The following is a 20376-nucleotide window of genomic DNA, read 5'->3' as shown; positions in this document are numbered from 1 at the left end:
CATGGGACTGAAAAACCGGTGTCGCCTACTCCTCTCCCCGACTTATGTTTACACACCTTGTTTAATTTGTTTATTTTCTGTCGTGCTCTCTCCTTAAGCTGGTTTTCGGGATCCCACCTGGGCGGTTACAAATAACATCCACAAAACCTTTGGGATGGAGACGGCTCTGCCTTCACCCCGCGCTTGCTCGGGAAATCGGGAGGCTGTAGAACTGGAAAATGCAACTACTTACTGATGGAAAGTACAATTAATACAATAGTGGAAGGTTCAAATAATTAATTAAATTTACAAGTGTGGAGAATGCTATTTGCATGAACGGCCGATCGCGTTTAAACCCGGATAATCCCTTGCACTCCCCATCCCCGGGACATCGGTCCCCCGGGCGGAGCTCGCTTGGTGTTTTACCCCGCGGGGAGCAGGAGCAGCGCGATGGGAGGGTTGTGTCACGGGGGGAGGATTAGGGATTGGAAACCTCGATGATTTTGTATTTCTAGATGTAGTTATTTATTTTATTTTGTCACGGTTAGTCCCAAACGCGGTCTGTTCCTGCGCACCCTCTGCGCTGCAAACGACGTGCAGCGAGTTTTCCAAGTGTCCTGAAAGAATTTGGGTGTATTTCTGCCGGCGAAGGAAAAGCGTCTGAACCCGCCGGAGTCCCCTGACTTCGAAGACCGAGGGAACTCCCGGGCAGGACAAGGACTCGTCCCCGCAGCCGCCCACCTGTACGGCAGCTGCCGGGGGTGGGGGGGAGCGGCCCTCCACTCCGAAGGCTAATGCAAACAGCAACAATTTAGATTTAAGTTTACCCATTGGTTCTGCCATAAATTGTATTTGCTTTTTGCGTGCTAATTAACCTCGGGGAGGGGAAGGGGGAGTGGAAGGGGATGGGGAGGGGGGAGGAATAAATAAACGCGAGGATTTACCGAGGAGGGTTTTGAGGTTTTTATAGCTAAACTCGTAACAATGTTTGCAATAATTAAGATCATTATTATTGGCTCTTGTTCATTAGTGAAAGCTACTTTGTTAGCGGAGCCGGCGGGGCGTGCACGGGGTTCGCGGAGCTGCCTGCGCCCCTGCCCCCGAGGGCTGCTTTTAAGATGGGGGGGACAGGGAGGAGAGAGACACAAATCTGTTGTCAAAACAGGACTTTGTCTGATGGGGAAAAGGCCTGGGGCTCGGGGCGGGCAGGAGACAAAAGGAGCCGCCGCTCCCCCGGTAAGCAAACAAACAAGGCAGCTGCCGGCAGCCGGGGCCGGGGGCGGCGAGCAGCACCCATGGGCGCGGGGGAGCCGCAGGAACGGGGCGAAATCACGACTGCCACCCTCTGTGTCGCGACAGGCTTGGCTGTCGCAGGGGCCAGCGCTTCTCGGAGCGGGGGAGACCCAAGGGGAGGCGACAGCGGGACGCGGGTGTCCAGCCGCTCCCTTACCGCACGGCTGTATTAGCTGGCACGGGAGGTGTAATTAAGCCGGGAGTTAATAACGGGGCAGAGCCCCCGGTGTCCCCCGCTGCCGTCGGTGCCCTCGGGGGTGGCGGCCAGACGCCGTTCATTAGCGGGGCTGGTGCGGGGCGGGTGGCCACGGGGACGGGGCTAATGGGATTACACGCATTTCTGCACGGTGGAGAGAGGGGCTGGTGCCGCAGGACCAATAACTTATTGGCAGATGCTCCTCCGGCAACCGGCGACATTGAATATTCATGCAACGCCGCCGGGCACTTCAGCCCCCGTCGGCCACCATCCCACTCCCTCCCCTCCCGCGGGAACCCCGGCCGGGGGTCCGGGAGGGATGAGAGACTCACCGGCCTGTTGCACGGAGCCACGCGGCCCCGAGGCAGCCAGGGAGTGGTGGGCGCAGGCGGGTGGGGGGTGCAGGCCAATCTGCCCTTGGGGGCTCCCCGGCACCCGCATTGCGTGCGCCTGTATGTGCGATGAGTTGTGACCGTTCTCTTCCCTCTCCTGAACCCATTTTCTCCAGGCAGCCAGATGCTACAAGGAGGCGAGAGGGGAGTTTGTGGACTGCTCTAAATACTTATTTTTGGGAGATAACGACTGCACCCGGAGATGTCGTTGAACAGAGCGTGGAGCGGGCCACGCTACGCGCCCGGGTCCCGCTGCGATTCCCCGGCCCCGCCGCTCCTTCTCCGCCGCATTAACTCGTAGCCCCTCGGTCGTTTGTAACCATAAAGGGGAGAAATATTGTTGCGGGTGAAGTTCGTGCGATGCTGCGGCTCCCGCTGCGCCGGGCACTTTATACTCATTAAGTGCAGCGGCGCTAAGTCATTACTGTAATAAGGAGTTATGCTGAATACAAGGGGCCACGTTTCCAAAGCCATAAATTACAACTGTCAGTGCGTATTCGAGGGATCAACAGAGCTGGGAGTAATTATTTACAGCGTGTTTTATAGAGCAATTAAAAATTCCCCAAATGGTGTTAATTGCTTTTAATGCACAGGACGCGCGGCCCGCCCTTCCCGCGGATGAGGAGCCGGGGAAGAGCCGCTGCCAGTGGCGTGGGGGTCTCCGGGGACCGTCTGTACGGGGGTGGGTTTCGGTGGGAATTGCGGGAAACGAGATCCCGCACTGGGAAGCCCGCACCGCCTCGGGAGTCCGGCTGGTTGATGCAGGGGTCGCCCCGCTTCGCTATCGACGGCTGTCGCGACATTTGCGACGCGACTCGGTGGGAGCGGCAGCGCCGGGAGGCAGAGCCCCGACGGCAGCGTCCCCCCGCTCCCGGGGGCGACGGGGGCTGCCCGGTGGGAGTCTCCCCTGGTCCACATGGCCCCGCATGGGCACCGGCTCCTCCGCCATAATTGATTTCACAGGGGTCGGGGCGGGAGAGAAAGAGCTGCGGGAGGTGATGGATGCACGCAGGGGTGAATAATCACCCGGGGAGCCCCCAGCCCAACGAATTAAACGAATTTCAAAGTGAGGAAGGGAAGGAGTCGGGGTGCACCCTTCCGTTGATGGGGTGCGGGTGCGTTTGTCACCATGCACCTGCCTGCAGCAGAGTCGCTCACTCTCCTTTTAGGAAAATGGGAGGATTTTACAGGTTCCAGAAGCACTGCATGAAGTGCAGGTTTTGGAGGGAGCCCGGTGCGTTTTGCTGGGACCCTGCCAAGTTCCCAGACACGCTATTTTTGTCCCCAGTCCCTGCAGGAGGGCTTGTATTCCGCAGCAGTGTCCCAGCCAGCAGCTGCGAGGCTGGGAGGCAGCTTGTGATGCTGAGCTCCCGGGAGCCCCAAGCTGTAGAGGAGCTCAGTGATGAAGGGGAGAAAGCCAGTAAGGCAGAAAAAAATGGGACTGGAGGGTGGAGGTCAGGCCCTGGCGGGGCTGCCCTTCTCCGCTGGCAGGAGGCAGATGCACCCGATCAATGCGAGAACCTGAGAAAGGATCCTCAGGCCTTCATGGGAGGGAGAGGGGAGCCCTTATGCAGCACGGGAAGGGCCCTCGTCTCCATTGCTGTCTCCTTGCACAGATGTACGAAGTCCCCAACCCTCAGCTGGCGCAGGATTGAACCACCGCTTTGGAAATGAGCCTGTCCCAACAGCTGCTCGGGGCGGATGAGAGGGGATGAAAGTTTCAAGGCTGGCAGGAATATGTAAGCGGCTGTGGGTGCTTGAAGGGTGTGAGATGCCGTGGAGAAGTAGAGACCAAGCACATTGGGCTCCTCAACGCACTGATTTTGCAGCAACTTAGTGCATGTGTCAGCTCCTGCATTGGAGGCTTTTTTCCACCTCCAAAGAGGGCTGATCCAGCTTGCTGATGTTTCCTGCAGAAAAGGATTTCTCTGGCCAGAAAAGAAATGCCACTGCCCTAAATAGCTCTTTGGGCAAACATCCGAGAATGCCTGTCTTCCTGGGCTCTGCTTAGAGTATGATCTCTGAATTATTTTTTGCAGGACCTGACATCCAGAGCCCTAGGAAAGATAGACAAATCCAGCCCTCAGCAGGTGGGAGGATGCCGGCTGGGGGTCTGCCTCCAAGCACCTGCCAGGTAGAGCTGGCTGGACTGGGGTGCCTCTGCCCCGCATCCCAGAGATCCATTTGTAGGATCATTGGATGCACCTCAAAGTGGGTGCTGACCCTGTAAACTCTCCCATCGGGATGTGAACCCGAAAGCACTAAGGCTGGCCCTGACATGTCCTGGTGTGTGAACTTGCAGCACTGCATGTCCTGAAGGGACTAAAGTCCTCTTCAGCCCCAGAATTAGGGAGTTGGATGCAAAGGCTATAAATGAGTTGCCAGCTCACATGAGACAGGACATTTCCAGAGCCTCGTGCTCTATGGCATTGCTCAAGCCCCAGCCATGGAGAGCCCAAGGGGAAACTGAGGCCAGAAGCAATTTGAGACGGAGCATTTGAACCGGGTGTTGTCCTGGGGTTTAGACGTGCAGTGCCCAAACTTCTAATGCCAGGAGCTGCCTGGCTTTCCCAAGGCTACAGGTGAAGTCTGCTGCTTCTGCAGGGATTAAATCCTGGGGCTGTGCATCATCCCAAACCCATCAATAATTCCCATTGGCTTCCAGGGGTCTTGAATCCCAGACAGGACCTAGTCCTGCCTGCTCTTCTCCTTTGTTCTCACTGGGCAGAGAAAGACCTGACTTTAGTCTCTCTCTGGGCAGGTTTTAGTGCCCAAAAGCCCTTACCTTGGGCTCAGTGGCTGGGGGCTGCGACCCTCATTAGCCAGACTGGCTCACTGGTGGTGACCTTGTGATTTCTTGGGGCCATTCCCTCTGGGGCCCTTGGCATCTGCTCAGCCTGGGGGATCTCTGGCGCAGGGAAGGCCGAAGGCTTTGCCCGGTATCGACTAGGGTATTTGGGACGTGCAGGCAGCATCAGATGACTGTGTTATTTACTGGAGAGAAGGCACTTCCTGGGTCTCTGCAGCAGAGCTGGGTCCCTCTAGATGTCAGAGCTCACTGTCAGGGGACTCTGTGGCACTGTGTGAGGCTGGCATGGCATGTTCTGCTGCTTCTTTGTGGGGACAACCCGACATGCTCAGGGCTGATGAGCAAGCTCTGCCCCATGTCTCTCGTGTGGGAAGGGGCTGGAGGAGAGGCCCAGGCTGGTCCTGGAGAAGGGCAAAGGCAGCTGCAGCCCTGGGGGACAAGAAAACCCCCTGCCCGAGGGCAAGCCCCCAGCCCCAGCTGGCCCCAGCTCTCTCTCCCTCCCTCCTTCCCTCCCCTCCCAGCTCCTCCTAACCACAAGGACTTTGGTTGATGGAGCTGGCGCCAGGGAGTTCCCTGAAGAGTTCAGAAGTCAAGAACTGAGGCAGGTACGGGGAGGGGGGGAAACCCGACCCCGGCAGGCAGGCAGGGCTGGGCGGCGGAGGTGGGGGGGAGTGCGCTGTGCCCAGGGCACTGGCTGGGCATGAGGCCGAGGGGAGGCCATGAGCTGCTGCTGCCCGCTGTGCCCCCACAGCCTCCCTGGTGTGGGGCCATGGTGGTGGGTATGGTGATAGTGGCGGGTCCCCAGTGGGGGTCTTGGGGTGTCACAGCAGGGTTGTGGCTGGGGTGAGGGTGGCAGGAACCCATGCGCACTGGTGTGTCGGTGTGTCTGTGTGTCTGCATTAATGCGTGCTGTGGGAGTGAAAGTGTGTGTGAAGGCGTACTGTTGTGAAGGTGTGAGCGAGAATGTGTGTGTGTGAATTTGTGTGGGTTCAGGGAGGGTTGTAAGTGTCTGGGAGAATGCGGGGGGGGGTGAATAAGTAAAATGTAATGTAAGTGCATGTGCAAGCGGGTGTGTGGGACTGCGTGGCGGCACGGGTGCCGGTGAGCTCATGAGGGTGTTTGTGTGTGCATCTTTGTGAGGGTGAGGCCATGGGAGTGGGGGTGTGTGTGAGGATGTGGATGGGATGATATGTATGGCGGTGGGAGAGGAGATATACCTGAGTGCATGGGCACAACTTTCTATGCCAGTGCATTTGTATTGCGTGGGGGATGTCCCAGAGTGGGCTGTCTTGCGGGACCCTCCACGGTCGGAGCTGAGGGCAGTGCTGGGCAGAACCGGCGGGCAGCAGCAGTGGGGGCAGGATCTGGCCGTACCCCTGCCTCACCAGTGGCACAGCCGGCTCCTGCCACCCCTGCCTGCGCAGAGCGGGAGCAGCAACGGGCCAGGGCCAAAACAAGTTTTGCAGCAAATTACGGCAGTGGCTTTCAATTTTTAATTTTTTTTTCTTTTTTATTGTTTTTTTTTTTAACAAAAACACTCATCTCCCCGCGGGCAGGCGCGGGAGGGGGTGGTGGCGGGGCCGGCACCAGCGGATGCCCCATTCAGCCCTCATCCTGCCGCGGTGTGCGCCGCTGCCCCCGGGGGAGCAGCTGGGGCCGGCCCTCGTCCCGGGACAACGAGCCCCCCCCCGCTTCTCCGGGGGAGAGGTCTGCCCCGGGTGCCCATTGCCTCCTCCCATGATATCTCCTCCACAGGCCTGGGCACCCGTGGGGTCCCTCCCGACTGCCCCCATATCCCCGTTCTGGTGCCTGGAGATGAGAGAGTCTCCTTCCTCCTCCTCCGCGGCTTTTTGAGAGGTGCTGACTTTTGAAATTGGGGACATCTCTCCAGAGAAGAGGGGCACGGAGGGTCCGGGACCCCTCCAGGAGGGGTGTGCCGGCTTCAGCCCCTGCACGGGATGAGCTACGTGCCATCCCTAGGGCCCGACACACACCACCCCGCGGGGGTTGGCAGCCAGGACCCCCCTTCCCAAAAGCACACGGCCACAAACTGCAGGACAAAACGTTCCCCTCCACTGCCTGGTACCTGCCGCTGCTGAGGCACTGGCTGCCCGCGGCTCCTTTACCCACCCCGACGCCCTACGGGCAGCCAGGGCTGACTTTATAAGGCCGAGCCGGGTGGTGATTTTTTAAAAAAAAAAAAAAAATTTTTTTGGCGGGGGGAGGGGGGCTTGGGGGGAGCTGGGGAAGAAGAAACTCCCTTTTCTCATGTGCTCTTCTCTGCTGTCATTCACTCGGCTCCTTTCAGCATCCAGCCAATGGAGAGTGAGGGCCCGGGAGCAGCAGGCCTGGGGTAGCGTGATTGATGGGCAAGCGGGGCGGCGGGGCGCTCGCACTCGCACTCCGCGGCCGCGCTACGCTCCGCGCCGCTCCGCGGGGCTCTGGGTTCCCCATCGCCGTGCCCCCCGCCCCGCCCCGGGGCACCTTCCTGTGTCTGTATGTGTGTGTGTCTTGGGTGAGTGGCTTCTGGCTTGAGGTGGTTGTGTTCTTGGTGGCGTGGGGTCTCATCGGAGTGGGACCAGTGGGCGTGGGTGTGGGGGGGTCGCGTCTCCGCTCCCGGAGACTGTTGGGTGCGGTGGGGGTGTGTGGCGCGGTTGTGCCTCGAGTGTGCAGCTCCTGTGCCTCGGCTGGTGGCACGGCTGTCGTGTCCTGGGCTGCGGGGTTGTTTTAGCTCCCGGTCTTGAGTTGCGCATGGCTCTGCGGTTGTGTCTCCGGGCTGAGCGTGTGGCTGCCGTGTCCCGGCTGTGCGTGGCTCTGCTGGCGTGTCTCGGAGTGGGCGACTGCCGTGCGATGGGACCGAGCCTGTAGCCGGCGCGTCCCGGCTGTGCCCTGCTCCGTTGCGGTGTTTCGGGGCGGTGCGGGGCTGCGCTGCCCGGCCCGGGGCGGAGGTCCGGCTCCGGTGCCCCGGGGCGTTGGTTGTGCGCGGCTGCCGGGCGGCGGCATGGAGCACCTCGGGGCTCACCACCTGCACCAAGGCCAAGCCGAGCCCATCAGCTTCGGCATCGACCAGATCCTCAACACCTCGGAGCCGGGCAGTTGCATGGTCTCCCACCCGCGGCTGCAGGACTCGGCGGACTACGGGCTGGGCTGCATCGTGGGCAGCGCCTACAACACGGTCACGGGTGGCTACGGGGCGAGCGGCGGCGCGGCCGGCGCCTACACCGGCACCTCCTGCAGCATGGGCGGCCTGCCCGGCTCCTACAACGTGAACATGGCGGTGAGCATGAACGGCAACACCTTGAGCTCGGCCGGGGGGGTGATCCGCGTCCCGGCCCATCGCCCGGTGGCCGGCGGCGTGCACCAGCCCCTCTCCGCCGCCGTGCCGGCGGTGAACGGCATGAACAGTCTCACGGGGCTCACTTTCCCCTGGATGGAGAGCAACAGGCGGTACACAAAAGACAGGTTCACAGGTGAGTCGGGCCATCGGGACCCCGCTTTTCCCTCCCTGCTCCCGCCGCCCCGCTCCCTTCCCCGCCGCCCGGCCTCGGGGCGGCAGCCGGTGCCCGCCGGCGAAAGCAGGATCCGGCCCCGGGTGGGAGAGAGCGGCCCGGATCGCCCTGGGAAGTCGGTCCTGGAGGAGGTCAAGAGCGAAAAGGGGTGGAAAATCGGGCGCATTCTAAATGCGTTGGGTTTGGGGTTTTTGTTTGTTTGTTTTCTTGTTTTTCTTTTTCCTTTTTTTTGTTTGTATGTGTTGTGGGGTTTTATTTGTTTTTATTTGCGTTTTTTTTTCTGTTTTGTTTTTTCTTTTTTCTTCTTTTTCCCCGGGATGCGGCCCGAGAAAGGCAGGCAGGGACAAAACGGGACGGCACACTCCGCACATCTCGGGCACAGCTCCCCACCGCCCGCCCCGACACCGGGGGAAATTTTCCTTTAAAACAGGAGGGTTATTTGGGAGGCCCGGCCCGGCGGGAAAGGAGCCCGGCAGCCCCGGCCCTCGCTCGCCCGGGAAGGCCGGCCCGTTGCCTCGTACGGCTATTTTTCCCGTGCGTACCGTAACCGGGCTGGTTTTCTCCGGCTGCGGGTTTCGGCTCAGCCTTTCCCCCGCCAAAAGGGACTTTTTGCAGCCCCGAGCCGAGCCGGGCTCGGGCTGGAGCCGCTTTGCCGACTCGCCGCCGTTTCCAGCTGGATCTGGGCTAGTCTTTCGTCGCTAACAAAGCAAAAACTCGAACAACGAAAAGAAAAAAACAAACAACAAAAGCAAGGAAATTACAACGTGGGAAAAATCATCCCCTCGCTCCCGCAGCGTCCGCACCGGTCTCTCTTCCCGGCGGCGGGAACCGAGGCCCGATTTTTCCAAGTTTACGTTGAATTTCGACCCTATGGCGCTGGGCTTGGGCAGGGCCGCGGGCGAAGAAACGGGCCGTTCCCCTGGCAGGCACCGGCCTGATTTTCACGGAGCCCCGGCCCGGCCGAGACACGCCGCCAGTTTTCCCCAACTATTTTTTCGCGGGGGGAAATAAAAAAGAAAAAACCCAAAATAATTAACAAAACCCCCAAACACAACAAAACAAAACCAAAACGAAATGCAACTCCCGTTTCCAGCCCGGGAAGTTATTTCCCGGGTACGAAACGCCGGGGCTGAGGACGGCGGCGGTTAGCGCCGCGCCCAAACGAAATTAAACCGAGTCCCGTTCGCACGAAGAGCGGAGCCCCGGCCCGGCGCCGGGACCGGCTACCGCTACCGGTATCCCCCCCTCCAGGCACTTCTCCGGGCAAGCGGCCGCCTTCCCCGCCGCCAAAACCGAGCGGAGCCCGGCGGGTGCCCGCAGCGCCCGGGGAAAGCGCCGGGGCCGCCGCGTTTTTGCAGCCCATGCGCGGGTGCCGGCGGGGAAGCGGCGGCTTCGCAGCGGGGGGGTTCCCAGCCCAGCGCCCCCGGGAGCCGGAGCCCCTCTGCTGATGTGTCGCTGCTTGCTTCTTTGCCTCTCATCCCCCCCTTCCTCCCGTGTCCCCCCCAGTGGCCCTCTCACCCTTCACTGTAACACGCCGTATAGGTCACCCCTACCAGAACCGCACGCCCCCCAAGAAGAAGAAGCCGCGCACCTCCTTCACCCGTCTGCAGATCTGTGAGCTGGAGAAGCGTTTCCACCGGCAGAAGTACCTGGCCTCAGCCGAACGCGCTGCCCTCGCCAAGGCCCTCAAGATGACAGATGCCCAGGTGAAGACCTGGTTCCAGAACCGGCGCACCAAGTGGAGGTGAGGGGATGGGGGGCTCGGCGGACACGGGGGGCAGGAGCTGGGGCAGCCTTGGGGGAGCAGGCCTGGCCGCCGCCAGCTCTGCCAGGGGCATAGGTAGCTGCGCATGGGAGTGCAAGCTCTGCGAGTGCACACATGGGGGTGTCACGCGTGTGTGCGTGTGTGTACACATGTGTGGGAATGCGTGTGTGAATGCACAGTCGTGTGTGTGTGTGCAGCGCCTGTGGATATGCATGTGTTTGTGTAGGCCGTGTGTGCACATGCCTGTGTGTGTTCGTGCATGTAGCGTGTGTGAGTGTGTGCACACCTGTGGGCATGTGTGCAAGCGTGTATAGCTGCACCGTGCATGTGAACGCTTTTGTGTGAAAGCTGCGTGCCCACATGCAGCGTGTATACGTACGTTTGTGAGCATACGTGGGGGTGCGTGTGCAAACAAGGCATCTGCGTATGGATGCGTGTGCAGCGTGCGTGCGGACAGTGTGTGTTCCGTGTGCATCTGTATGCTGTGTGAACACACTGGGTCCATGTGCGAGTAGGTGTGCACATGTGCAAGGTGGATGCACGCATGTGTGCACACACATGTGCGCAGGGGGTGTGTGCAGTGCACTGTGCTGGGGCGACAGGCGGTGGGTGCAGTTGATGTCACCAGGGGCTCTTTCCCTGGCAGCAGCGTGCAGGAGACCCCGGGACTGGGCCAGGGCCACGGCCCGGGCTGGATCCTGCACCTGGGGCTGACGGCATATCAGGCCCTGCATAACGCGCAAATTCTCACCCCCGCGGCGTTGAAGGCACCTCATTGCCAAAATGCTTTTGTTTCTTTTTTTCTTTTTTTCTTTTTGGTTTTTTTTTGTTTTTTTGGGTTTTTTTTCTTTTTTCTTTTTTTTCCCCTCCTGCTGGGCATGCCGGTAAAGCCAGGCAGGAGAGGAAGAGGAGACCGAGCTCGGATGCTCCTGAGTGACCCTGCTCCTCCCAGGCTGCAGCTTCCCGGGGTGTCCTGGAAGCACCCCCTGCTCTGCCCCGGGCTGGGGACAAGCACCCTGCCGGGGGGGACCTGGGGAAGGGGCAGCTCCCCTGGTAGGTCAGAGAGGGGGAGGGTGTTGCTGGGTGCTGAGCACTGGGCGCTTGGGCGCAGGCAGGCAATAGCTTCTTCATGGGCTTCCCTGGGGTCTCTCCAAGGCTTAAAGGGACAGTGATTGCCTGGGCACGCAGAAGTTGGATAAGAAACGGGGGACAAGGAACTTGAATCCTTCAGCAAGCCCTTTGCTAAAGACCCTGTGGAAGAGCAGCTCCCCAAGTGCCAGGAAGTCTCCAGCTGGAGTTAACTCTGATAGCCGGGAGCAGAGTCTTGGAGAAGGAACAGTCCTGCCGTGGCCTGCAAAACGGGGTCAGCTATGTCTTCTAACCTGGTTTCCTAAGGAAGTGAGGCAAATGCGGCTTGGCTGGCTCTCCATCTGTCTGTCAATACTCTGCGTCTGTTGGCTAAGTTCAGGCCCCTCTGGCAGAAGAGCAGAGGATACAAACCTATTCATATGTTTCACAAAAAATAGCTGGGTAAAGAGAAACAAAATCCTGGCTCTCCCTAAGGGAAAGGTTGCAGCCTGACCTCAGCCGTAGTATTAGACATGGGAGAATCCCCACCAGCCTGAGCCAGAGGGACTCAGGCTTGTAAGATCTACTTGGTTGCATCTGTGCCCGTTGGGCGTTGCGGTGGAGATGCGGGTGCCCCTGGCTGATAGCACGCCCAGCTGGCTGCCCCAGCTCCCTCTGCAGCGGTGGTGGGCTGCCAACAGTGCCTGGAGAAACGGGCATTGGAAGGAGCCGATCCCAGGCACGGTGTGAGCTAGGCAGCAGGGAATATCCAAGAAGAGAGAGTTACTTTAAGCCCTTTCAGGGATTTAAGTGCTTAAATAAAGGCAATCTGGGGGGAGAGTCTGGCCTCTGCCCCTTGCCTGGGCCCCTCCTGCTGGAGTGAGGTGGCTGTGTGATCCCATCCCCAGATTTGGGGTCTTGCTTGAGACACGGGCATCGAGGTTTAGTTCCTTCCAGGCAGATTTAAACCTGCAAATCCCAGCCTGACATGAATGAGCCAGCTTCTTGGACCAGGGAGATATTTGGGAGCTGGGTGCTCACAGCGACCCGTGCTCCTGACCGCCCTGGATGTGGGGCTCCCCCCCTCCTCCCGGAGCATCTCTTCATTGTGCAGGGAGTCATTAAATATTCATCGAAGCAGAGACGGAGCTGCTCCCGGGCTGCGTGGGGAGGGCTGGTGCTGCTCTGAGCCCCCTCTCCCTGGGATGTCTGATGTGAGATGTTGACACGGTGACTTAGAGCAGGGACTGAGCCCTAGGCTACCTGCTCCCGGGCAGGAGCCCTGGCTGCACACCTGGAGGCTCAGGTGACCCGGAGGCCCATCGCCCACATCCAGCCCTCTCCCGCTTCCCCGGTGGTGGGCAGCCAGGGCCCCCTGCCCTGCGCTCCGAGATGTCACTGCGGAGCTCGGAGCTGCCACTTCCAATCCCCCCAGCCAAAGAAGATGAAACATTTCACATCCCTCCGAGTTGCTAAATTAAAAAGCTGCCATTTCCCCTGTCACTGATCCACTGAAGCTGCCGGGAGAGCATCGGCTGGGGCCGGGCGTATGAGCAAGGGAGGGGGTGCTTTGGAGATCATCCTGGGATGGCTGCTGTGAGCTGCCCCCAGGCTTTCCCAGCAGCATCGCAGAAGGTGCCAGGTGATGTTCACCACTAAAAGCAGAGGTGACCACAGGCTGCAGCCTGCAGGCTGACCCGCCATCCAAGCAAGGGGGGGGTGGATTTTCATTGTGGATTTAAGTGCGCTCAGGCCATTTCTACCTATCCCGTCCCCTCCTCCCAGACAGCCCAGAGCTGGGACCCTACCAGTGCTGGAGAGGACCCCTGCAGGCCCCCTAATCCCCCTCCTTGGCAGGATCAGCTCTGCTGGTGTCATTCCAGACAGACACATGTCCAACCTGTTCTTAAAAATGTCATCCTCCACCCTGCCCAGACAGTTTATTCTGGACTTTGATTCTTCTCACTGCTAAAAAAGTGTTTCTAGTGTTCAGATGATATTTTGCTGATTTTTGTCCTGCCTGCCATGGGCATGTTGTGACCTTCATGCAGACTCTCCTCAGCTGGCCACCGCAGCCTGGCAGAGGAGGTGGCACACCTGGGTGGAGGGAAAGGGATGTCTGGGGTGACATTGCCCATCTCCCAGCCGTGTGGCACCGCCAGTCCGGGATGTCTCGCCTCACTCCTGCACCGTGCTCCTCGATGGGACGTTGTGCGCTTGGCTCTCGCTGCTGGGCACAGAGCACATGCGCAAGGAATGGCACCTTTTGCAGCCCCACCTTGTGCCCCTTTAGGTGGTGTCCTGGCCCTGCTTGGATTTTTCCCGTGGACCGAAAAAAAGCCCAGAGCTGTGGGTTGCTCCCAGCTCTCTTTGATCAGACCACAGCCACCGGTTTATGGGACTTCATGGCAGTTTGTGCAGGGAATGTGGGACCACGCTGTGGCTAGGCACCCTCTTTTTCTACCCCACCCAGCCCTAAGCACTCAATACAATGTTCTTCTCTCCAGAGATGCCCCTCCTTTGCTCCCCAGACCCCCCCTAACCTCTCCCTCTCTCCCAGGAGGCAGACGGCGGAGGAGCGAGAGGCCGAGCGGCAGCAAGCGAACCGCATCCTCATGCAGCTGCAGCAGGAGGCCTTCCAAAAAACCATCAACCAGCCCATCCAAGCCGACCCCATCTGCGTTCACAACTCCTCTCTCTTCGCCCTCCAGAACCTCCAGCCTTGGTCTGATGACTCCACAAAGATCACCAGCGTCACCACCGTCGCCTCCGCTTGCGAATAAGGCTGGCACCCACCGGCGGCACGTGCACCTTCTGCTGGCAGGGCTGTCTCCGGTGGAACACATGGCATCCCTGGTGGGACGTGTGGCATCCCTGTTTGTCCCTGGAGAAGGCTGGCACCCCGCAGTCCTCCGGCCACATGTGAATCCCACGCATCTGGCCAGGAAAACCCTCCGCGAGGACCAAAAGGAAGGGAAACCACCCCAAAAACTCTCCCCGCCCGTGGGGTTGCTGGAGCAGCAGTGGTGTCTTGCCTCCCCCCAGCCCTTTTGTTCTCTTGAAAGTCTCCGGTGCTGACCGTGAACTTGCTGACGTGCTGCCAGACAAAAAGCCCAGCCCTGACAGACACGGCCGCCGGCGTTTGCCCAGCCGGGGAGAGAAAACTTCCTTCAGATTCTGCTGGTGGCAGTGGAAACCCTGGGGTCACTCCTATATATCCATATATATATATATATATATATATAAAAAAAGTGTGTGTGTGTGTATATATATATATATATGTATAATTTGGACTGATGGCTTGAAACAAAAGGAGGAGGCTCCCTGGAAAGCACGTCTCCTCCGTGAGCCTCCTCGGGTCGCCTGCGCCGGAGACGTTCGGGAACGCAACAAATGGAGGAAACAGCAGCAATTTCTGCTCGCGCCAGATGGGAACCCTTCGCATCTCACCTCGCCGTCTCTCCTCCCCTTTTTCATTAATTTTTTCTTGCGAGGGGGAATAAGAGAAGGATCTGACAGACTCCTGAGGACGGTAAATATGATATCTCAATTGTATGAAGAGCCCAAACTGTCCCCGGCTGCCACGGACTCCGTGCCCATCAGCGTGTATTTTAATAACGAGAAGACCTCGGTGGCAGTTTGCAGGGGTAATGCAGTTTCTTTCTGTGGATTATTTCCATATCATTTGCAAAATGTTGTCCAATGTTTTATTTTACCTGTTTCCCTTTAGAAGGCAGTTCCTGATGGCAAAAAATCGATTTCACTCTCAACCCCTTTAACTTAGTTGTTTCTTTAATTGTACCGAGGGAATGAGACACAATTAAACAAAGCACTTCTTATAGCAAATGCCAGGAATATATAGATATATATATATACAGTATATATTTTTCAGTTACTTATAATCTAAAACAGCACTGCCAATTTAAGCAGCTAGTACAAGCAAGCAATCAGAAAACCTATTTTCAGTGAGATTTTTAAAGGCATTCGTTTGTTTGGTTTTTTTAAGTTATGCACTTATAAGGTGTTTTATGTGTATTCATTTTATAAAGTGCTTGTGTAATTTATGTGGAAACGAAAAAGAAAATAAAAAAGAAAAGTCTCCAGGGTACTGAATAAATCATTTAAAGCCTTGCTCTTCCCTGTCTATTAGTTCCCCGAGAGGAGACAGCGTATCACAGCTAATGCTGAAGCCTCTGCCATTTGTTTAAGATGAAAATAGAGTTAGCGTTTCCATTTGACTTTGCTCAAGTCCGCTTGGCTTTGGAAGCTCCGGAGGCAATTTGCTGTATTTTAATCCCCAATCCTGTAAATATTTTCAGGCTTCGACCCAGCAGCGCATTTGGCGCCAGCTTTAATGGAAGCCCTGTTGGGGGGGCTTGCCGGGGGTGGCAGGAATTGCGCAGGGGCTTCGCCTTAATCACACGGTGAATAATTTCTTGAATCAGCCCTTAGAGTGGGGTCTCGCCTGGGCTGGGGGGGGCTAGAGTTATTCGTGTCTGAAACTTTGTATAGAAAGCAGCATTTGGATGTGGAGAGACCTATAAGAGTGCATTTTGGAGACAGCCTTGCAGGGAATTTTTCTAGGGACACTGTTTTCCGTTCATGCTCAGCCGCGCTCAGGGACATTGTCCCCAGCTAGGCAAGCCTTTCTCGGAGGAAAATCAAAGCAGTGGGAAAACACCCATTGGCTTCCTTGGTGGAGATTCCTAGCCTTACGGCTGGGGAAGATGTGTTGGCTTCAGCCTGGCATTTCCTTCCAATCGCTGGGAATTACGCAGTAAAGGATATTGGAGGAGAGGACTGAAAAAGGCGTCCAGCCAGAAGCCGCTGGTGGGGACCCCCTGCCGTGACCCTGGGGGATGTGGGTGACAAAATACCCCCAGCCTTTGACACTCGGTGGCTGATTGTGCTCCTGGAAGCTGGGTCCTCTGGGCGCAGCATCGCCGGGAGCTTGTTAGGGGAGCATAGGAATAGCCCGCTTTATCCGAAATCTGTTACTGCAGGATCGGGCTGAAAATTTATGGTGCTGCAGGATTTTCCCCTCCTGCAGTCCACAGAGAAACATCTGCAGCGACGGAGGGATGAGAAGCCAAAAAAGGAAAAAAAAACCTGACTACCACTCCCCCCCCCCCAAAAAAAAAAAAAGAAAAATCAGAGGAAAATAAGTAAATTCAGAAAGCACACATTTTTGGAGGTATGTTTAGAAGGTACCTGCAAAAAACTACTAAAATAAAACACCTTATTTTTTTTTCCCCCAAGATAAATTTCATGGAAGTCTTTTGTTGAATTCTGTTTCATAGCCCAAACAGATTTTTAGGAGCTGATTAAGCTAATTATTTAATGTATGCCTAACTTTGGCTACACAGATAACACCGGGGTTAGGGCTTACTCCTTCAGAAGGCATTGCTGTGTGCAAATCTTTAACGGTTTACAGTTTGTTGCAGTGTACGTTTTTGTTTTCAAGGTTTCTGCATAGGAAAAACCACCAACTACAAAATAATAATAATAATAAAAAAAAAAAGATGATGGAGCTCACTGTTGATATTAAAGTGTTTTCTATTTTATTATTATGACACATCAATATCGTAAAATTTAATTCCAAGACAGCCATTTTATAATATCCACATTATTCAGTTCATATTCCAAAATGTTCCCCAGCGAAGTTGAATGTATGATAATGCGCATTCGAGGGCATGTGCTTAGATACAATATTTAGCTACACCTTGTTCTCGAAACTGTTGACTTCCTCCTTTTCTTATCAATCTTTCCTGTTAAAAAAAAAGAAGACCAGAAAAGAAATCTTGATATGAATTTACTATATATGTAACATTGGAACCAGAAAAATAGTTGTCCGGTCTTTCTTGTCCCTGGAACAATTGCTTCTGGAAGGAGTTTCTCTTAAAATATTTCTCCTGGATTCATTTTAAAAATTGGTTTAGTGGCAGGAAGTGTTTTTGATATCTGCATACGTACTTTCAGTTATTAACGTGATGATCTGTACCTAGACAATAGAAGTTGCCTGAAATATGATGGAATTAAATCAATAAGCAATGACATGAAACGACGATGACACGTAATGATATGTTTTGTAGACTGACATCACCTCAGCCATATCCCGGGGCCATCCATACCACGTTGAAGGCTAATTTAAATTTCCCGATTACACCTATTTGGGAACAGGAATAAAATTGCACTAAGACGCCTTGAAAGTCGCTCCACTCTCCCCTCTGTCTCAAAAGGTAGACAATCACAAATGTAAAATGGGAGTTAGGAAGAAATGTTTGCCTGTATCTAGGAAATACAGACCAAGGCAGAAGAAGAACTTGGGCCGGAGGGGAAAACCCGCATGGGGCATGGCAGGAGAGGACGGCCACACGTCTCTATCACCCGCAACTCTGCCAGGGACCAACAGCTATCCATCGTGTTGGGTTGGCTATGGACGTGATGAGCTTTTAAAGGCGAATTTTGAGGTGTGTATAGCGGGGGAAAGCACCGTCTTTGCACGAGCAAGCGGCATATTAAACATCTGTGCGGAGTTGGAAGAGACGAAGCCCAGCTGGATGGGCTGCGGTCGTCTGGGTTCGGTCCCAGCTCAGCAAACTATGTGGGCACGAGGGAGCCAGAGGTCTGGCCCCCATTTAGCCAATTAGTTAAGCACATGAGTCATCCAAATGAGGATCAGTTGGTTGGTCCCTGCGGAGGGACGGGCCTAGGGAAAGGCTGAAGGGTCTTTGTTGGAGCCTCCTGCCTCGAGCGGAGCCTGCAGTTGAGCTTTTCCCTGGGCACGGGCCAGCACGTTTGGCCCCTTGCGGTATGTGGATGCCCCGGTTTCTATGTGAGCACTTGTAAAGGCTACATGCAGCTTTTCTTGGTCTGCATCGTCCATCTACAGGGCATTTGTTGTATATGTAATGCTGGTTTTCCTGTGAGAGTCACCTGCGTGTGGCATTTGCCGGAGGAAGACCCAGGCAGCCGTATGTATTCTCTAATTTGGTTTGAATAATTGATAATAAAGAGAGGCCCCGACCCCCACGAACACCCGTATGTAGGATCTCTCTCATTACTTCACTGGGACTGTAGATTAGTATTTTTGGATCCTAATAAACCAAAACCACCTAATTAGGTGCCCTTAATCAACTGAACCACCAAAAAAAAAAAAAAAGAGGTTAAAACCAGGGGTGCTGAATTGACATGGTGTTGGGGGGAGCCCAGCCCGTGGGAGATAGCCCCCTCCGTGCTGCCAAGGACAGCTTCCACACAGGTGTGGGCTAGAGGGGGTACAAAACACAAGCCAATTTACTGGCAAAACTGAAAATGGCTTTGCTGAAAACTGTTTGGGTTACAGTAAAAAGCCAGGCCTGTCTGGGGTTCTGGGACAGCTGGAACTTTTTGAATTAATCTTTTCCTTTTTTTTTTTTTTTTTTTTTTTTCTTCCTGCTAGAAGCAGGCCGACTGAGTGACGCTGATTTCTTTGTGCCACAGTGAGTTTTGATGGCTGCTTGTTTGAAAATGTTTGTGAAATAAGATTTGGAAGTACGAAAATAGGGCAGGTGGAAATTTTCTAAATGAAAAGGTCTTAGTTTGTGAAGGAAAAATTAGATTTAGATTTTATTTTATTTTTAACAAATATTAAGGGAACAAGAAAAGAACACAAAGCTATAGAGTATCACAACAAGCTTCTGCTGCAGTCAAATCAGATTGTCTCCACTTTTGCAGACCTTTTGTTTGTGAAGATAGCTGGGACTTTGATTTTATTTTTTTTAATTATCGTTCTTAGTATTATTTTTGCCTTTGTTACAGTAGGAAATTTCTGTTTGATGTGTCGGTGCTTGCCCAAGATTAGGAGGGAGGTTCTTTGCCCTTATTCCTTTCCATTGGTTAGAAATTCCTTGTTATTTTGATAGTTTTAAATGGATTCTATAAATTTATTCAAGTCAAAACTGTATTCAAAGAGATTTTTTTTTTCCAAAGGCACTGAAAAAAATCTTGATTTTTTTTCCAAGTGTGGAAATCCATTTTTGGTTTCTTTCCTTTTTTTTTTTTTTAAAATTTTTTTTTTCAGCTACTTGTGGTAAGCCTGGGGCTGGCTCTGGCAGCTTTTAGCTGTGTAAGTCCTAATTACGCGCCAAAACCTCCAGCCGAAAGGCTGAGCGCTGAAGGTGTGCGAATCCCCCGCTGCAGCGAGCTGCGAACCCCTGCCCCGCGCTTCCTCGGGGCTGCAAATTCAGTCCTTACCCTCAGCTCAGCCGCCCTTTGCCTCTCCGCTGCTGGAGCGACAATAAAATGAGCAGAAATAGAGGGGGAGTCCCCGCTCTAATTCTTGAGCGGGAAGGAGCGAGGCCTGAGGAAACTCGTTTTCTCGCTGCCTGCAAAGAATGCAAACCCGCTGGTCTGCGAGCTGCGGTTAACTGTCTGTCTTTCCTGGACTGCAGCCGCCTAAAAATAACAAAGCGGTGATTAAAAAATATCAATCAATATATACTTTTTTTAACTACAGTTGGGAAGCGGTACAAAGACAGGGATAGATGAAAACATGGAGAAAAGCTCCTTTTCCCAGGGTCTTTCCTGTCTCAGGAAGAGGAATTTTTTTTGGAAAGTCAACTCTGTTTAGCAATGGGTACCTGCTGTTGCTGATTCTTGGCTTTTGGGCACACGTCGGGGCTGGCCAGACTCTTCCTTTTGGGGTTTTCATCTAGAAAGTGTTTGGTTTTCAATGCTGGTGGTCAGCGGGAGCAAGACCGAGCCCGGGCTATCAGGTATGTTGGACGTAAACATGCTGAGAGGCAGGGCTTGATCCCAAGATCTCCCCACGTAAAGTGGCAAAGGGGCGAAAAAAGAGTTACAGGCAGGGAAGGGGCTTGCTCAGGGTCGTCATGAGGAAGCGAGCACAAGTGCACTGAGTTGTGGCCAGGCCTCTGCACAGCTCTCCCTCTCCCGGGGTAAGAGTCTCCCCAGCTGACCTGGCTGTTTTCACAGGAGACCCCCGAGAGCCTGGGGGAGAAGAGGGGTGTCCTCCAAGGCCAGGCTGGGTTAGAAGGGGACAAACGCTGGCAGGTCCCTGGGAGCCACGATGTACCAGGAGGATGCTCTTTTGAAAGCTGCAGAAAAAAGTCACCGAGTTCCTGCAGGCCCATGCGGTGTGGGGGCAAGCGGTGCGGGGGCACCTGGGACATGGGGTCCTGGTCCAGCAGGAGCCTGGGGTGGGCAGAGGAGGGCTGTCCCCCAGCAGGGACTGTACCTGGCCCTGCCGCGGGTGGCATGTGCTGGAGGAGCTCGCAGGGTCTGGAGGTGTCACATCACGAGGCTGCTGCTGAATCGCGGGTCCTGGCTACGGCATCCCCTGGTGACGCAGGCGCGGAGCATGG

At 55.4% G+C, this 20376-nt stretch overlaps 1 protein-coding gene across 2 annotated transcripts; it reads left to right on the top strand.

Moving 5' to 3' along the window:
* Positions 1-7013: 7013 nt before the first annotated feature.
* TLX1 (T cell leukemia homeobox 1) lies at positions 7014-17070 on the top strand. 2 transcript variants are annotated; one of them, XM_054205943.1, is made up of 3 exons: positions 7014-8139; positions 9721-9922; positions 13572-17070. In XM_054205943.1, exons 1-3 carry the CDS (start codon positions 7671-7673, stop codon positions 13792-13794), a joined length of 894 nt encoding a protein of 297 aa, XP_054061918.1. In that variant the 5' UTR covers positions 7014-7670; the 3' UTR covers positions 13795-17070. The 2 variants fall into 2 exon arrangements, with proteins under 2 accessions (XP_054061918.1, XP_054061917.1); XM_054205942.1 differs by having other exon boundaries at positions 9685-9922.
* Positions 17071-20376: the final 3306 nt, after the last annotated feature.

The sequence above is a fragment of the Rissa tridactyla genome, chromosome 6, assembly GCF_028500815.1.
Source record: "Rissa tridactyla isolate bRisTri1 chromosome 6, bRisTri1.patW.cur.20221130, whole genome shotgun sequence".
NCBI lineage: Eukaryota > Metazoa > Chordata > Aves > Charadriiformes > Laridae > Rissa > Rissa tridactyla.
Note: the sequence above shows the minus strand (reverse complement) of the source record. Positions and strands in the feature narration are given on the sequence as shown.

Excerpts from the sequence above, each read along its gene's own strand:
- TLX1 (XM_054205942.1), top strand. The coding sequence starts at position 7,671 with ATGGAGCACCTCGGGGCTCACCACCTGCACCAAGGCCAAGCCGAGCCC. Across the intron at positions 8,140-9,684 it reads CACAAAAGACAGGTTCACAG|TGGCCCTCTCACCCTTCACT; the intron begins GTGAGTCGGGCC and ends TGTCCCCCCCAG. Across the intron at positions 9,923-13,571 it reads AACCGGCGCACCAAGTGGAG|GAGGCAGACGGCGGAGGAGC; the intron begins GTGAGGGGATGG and ends CCTCTCTCCCAG.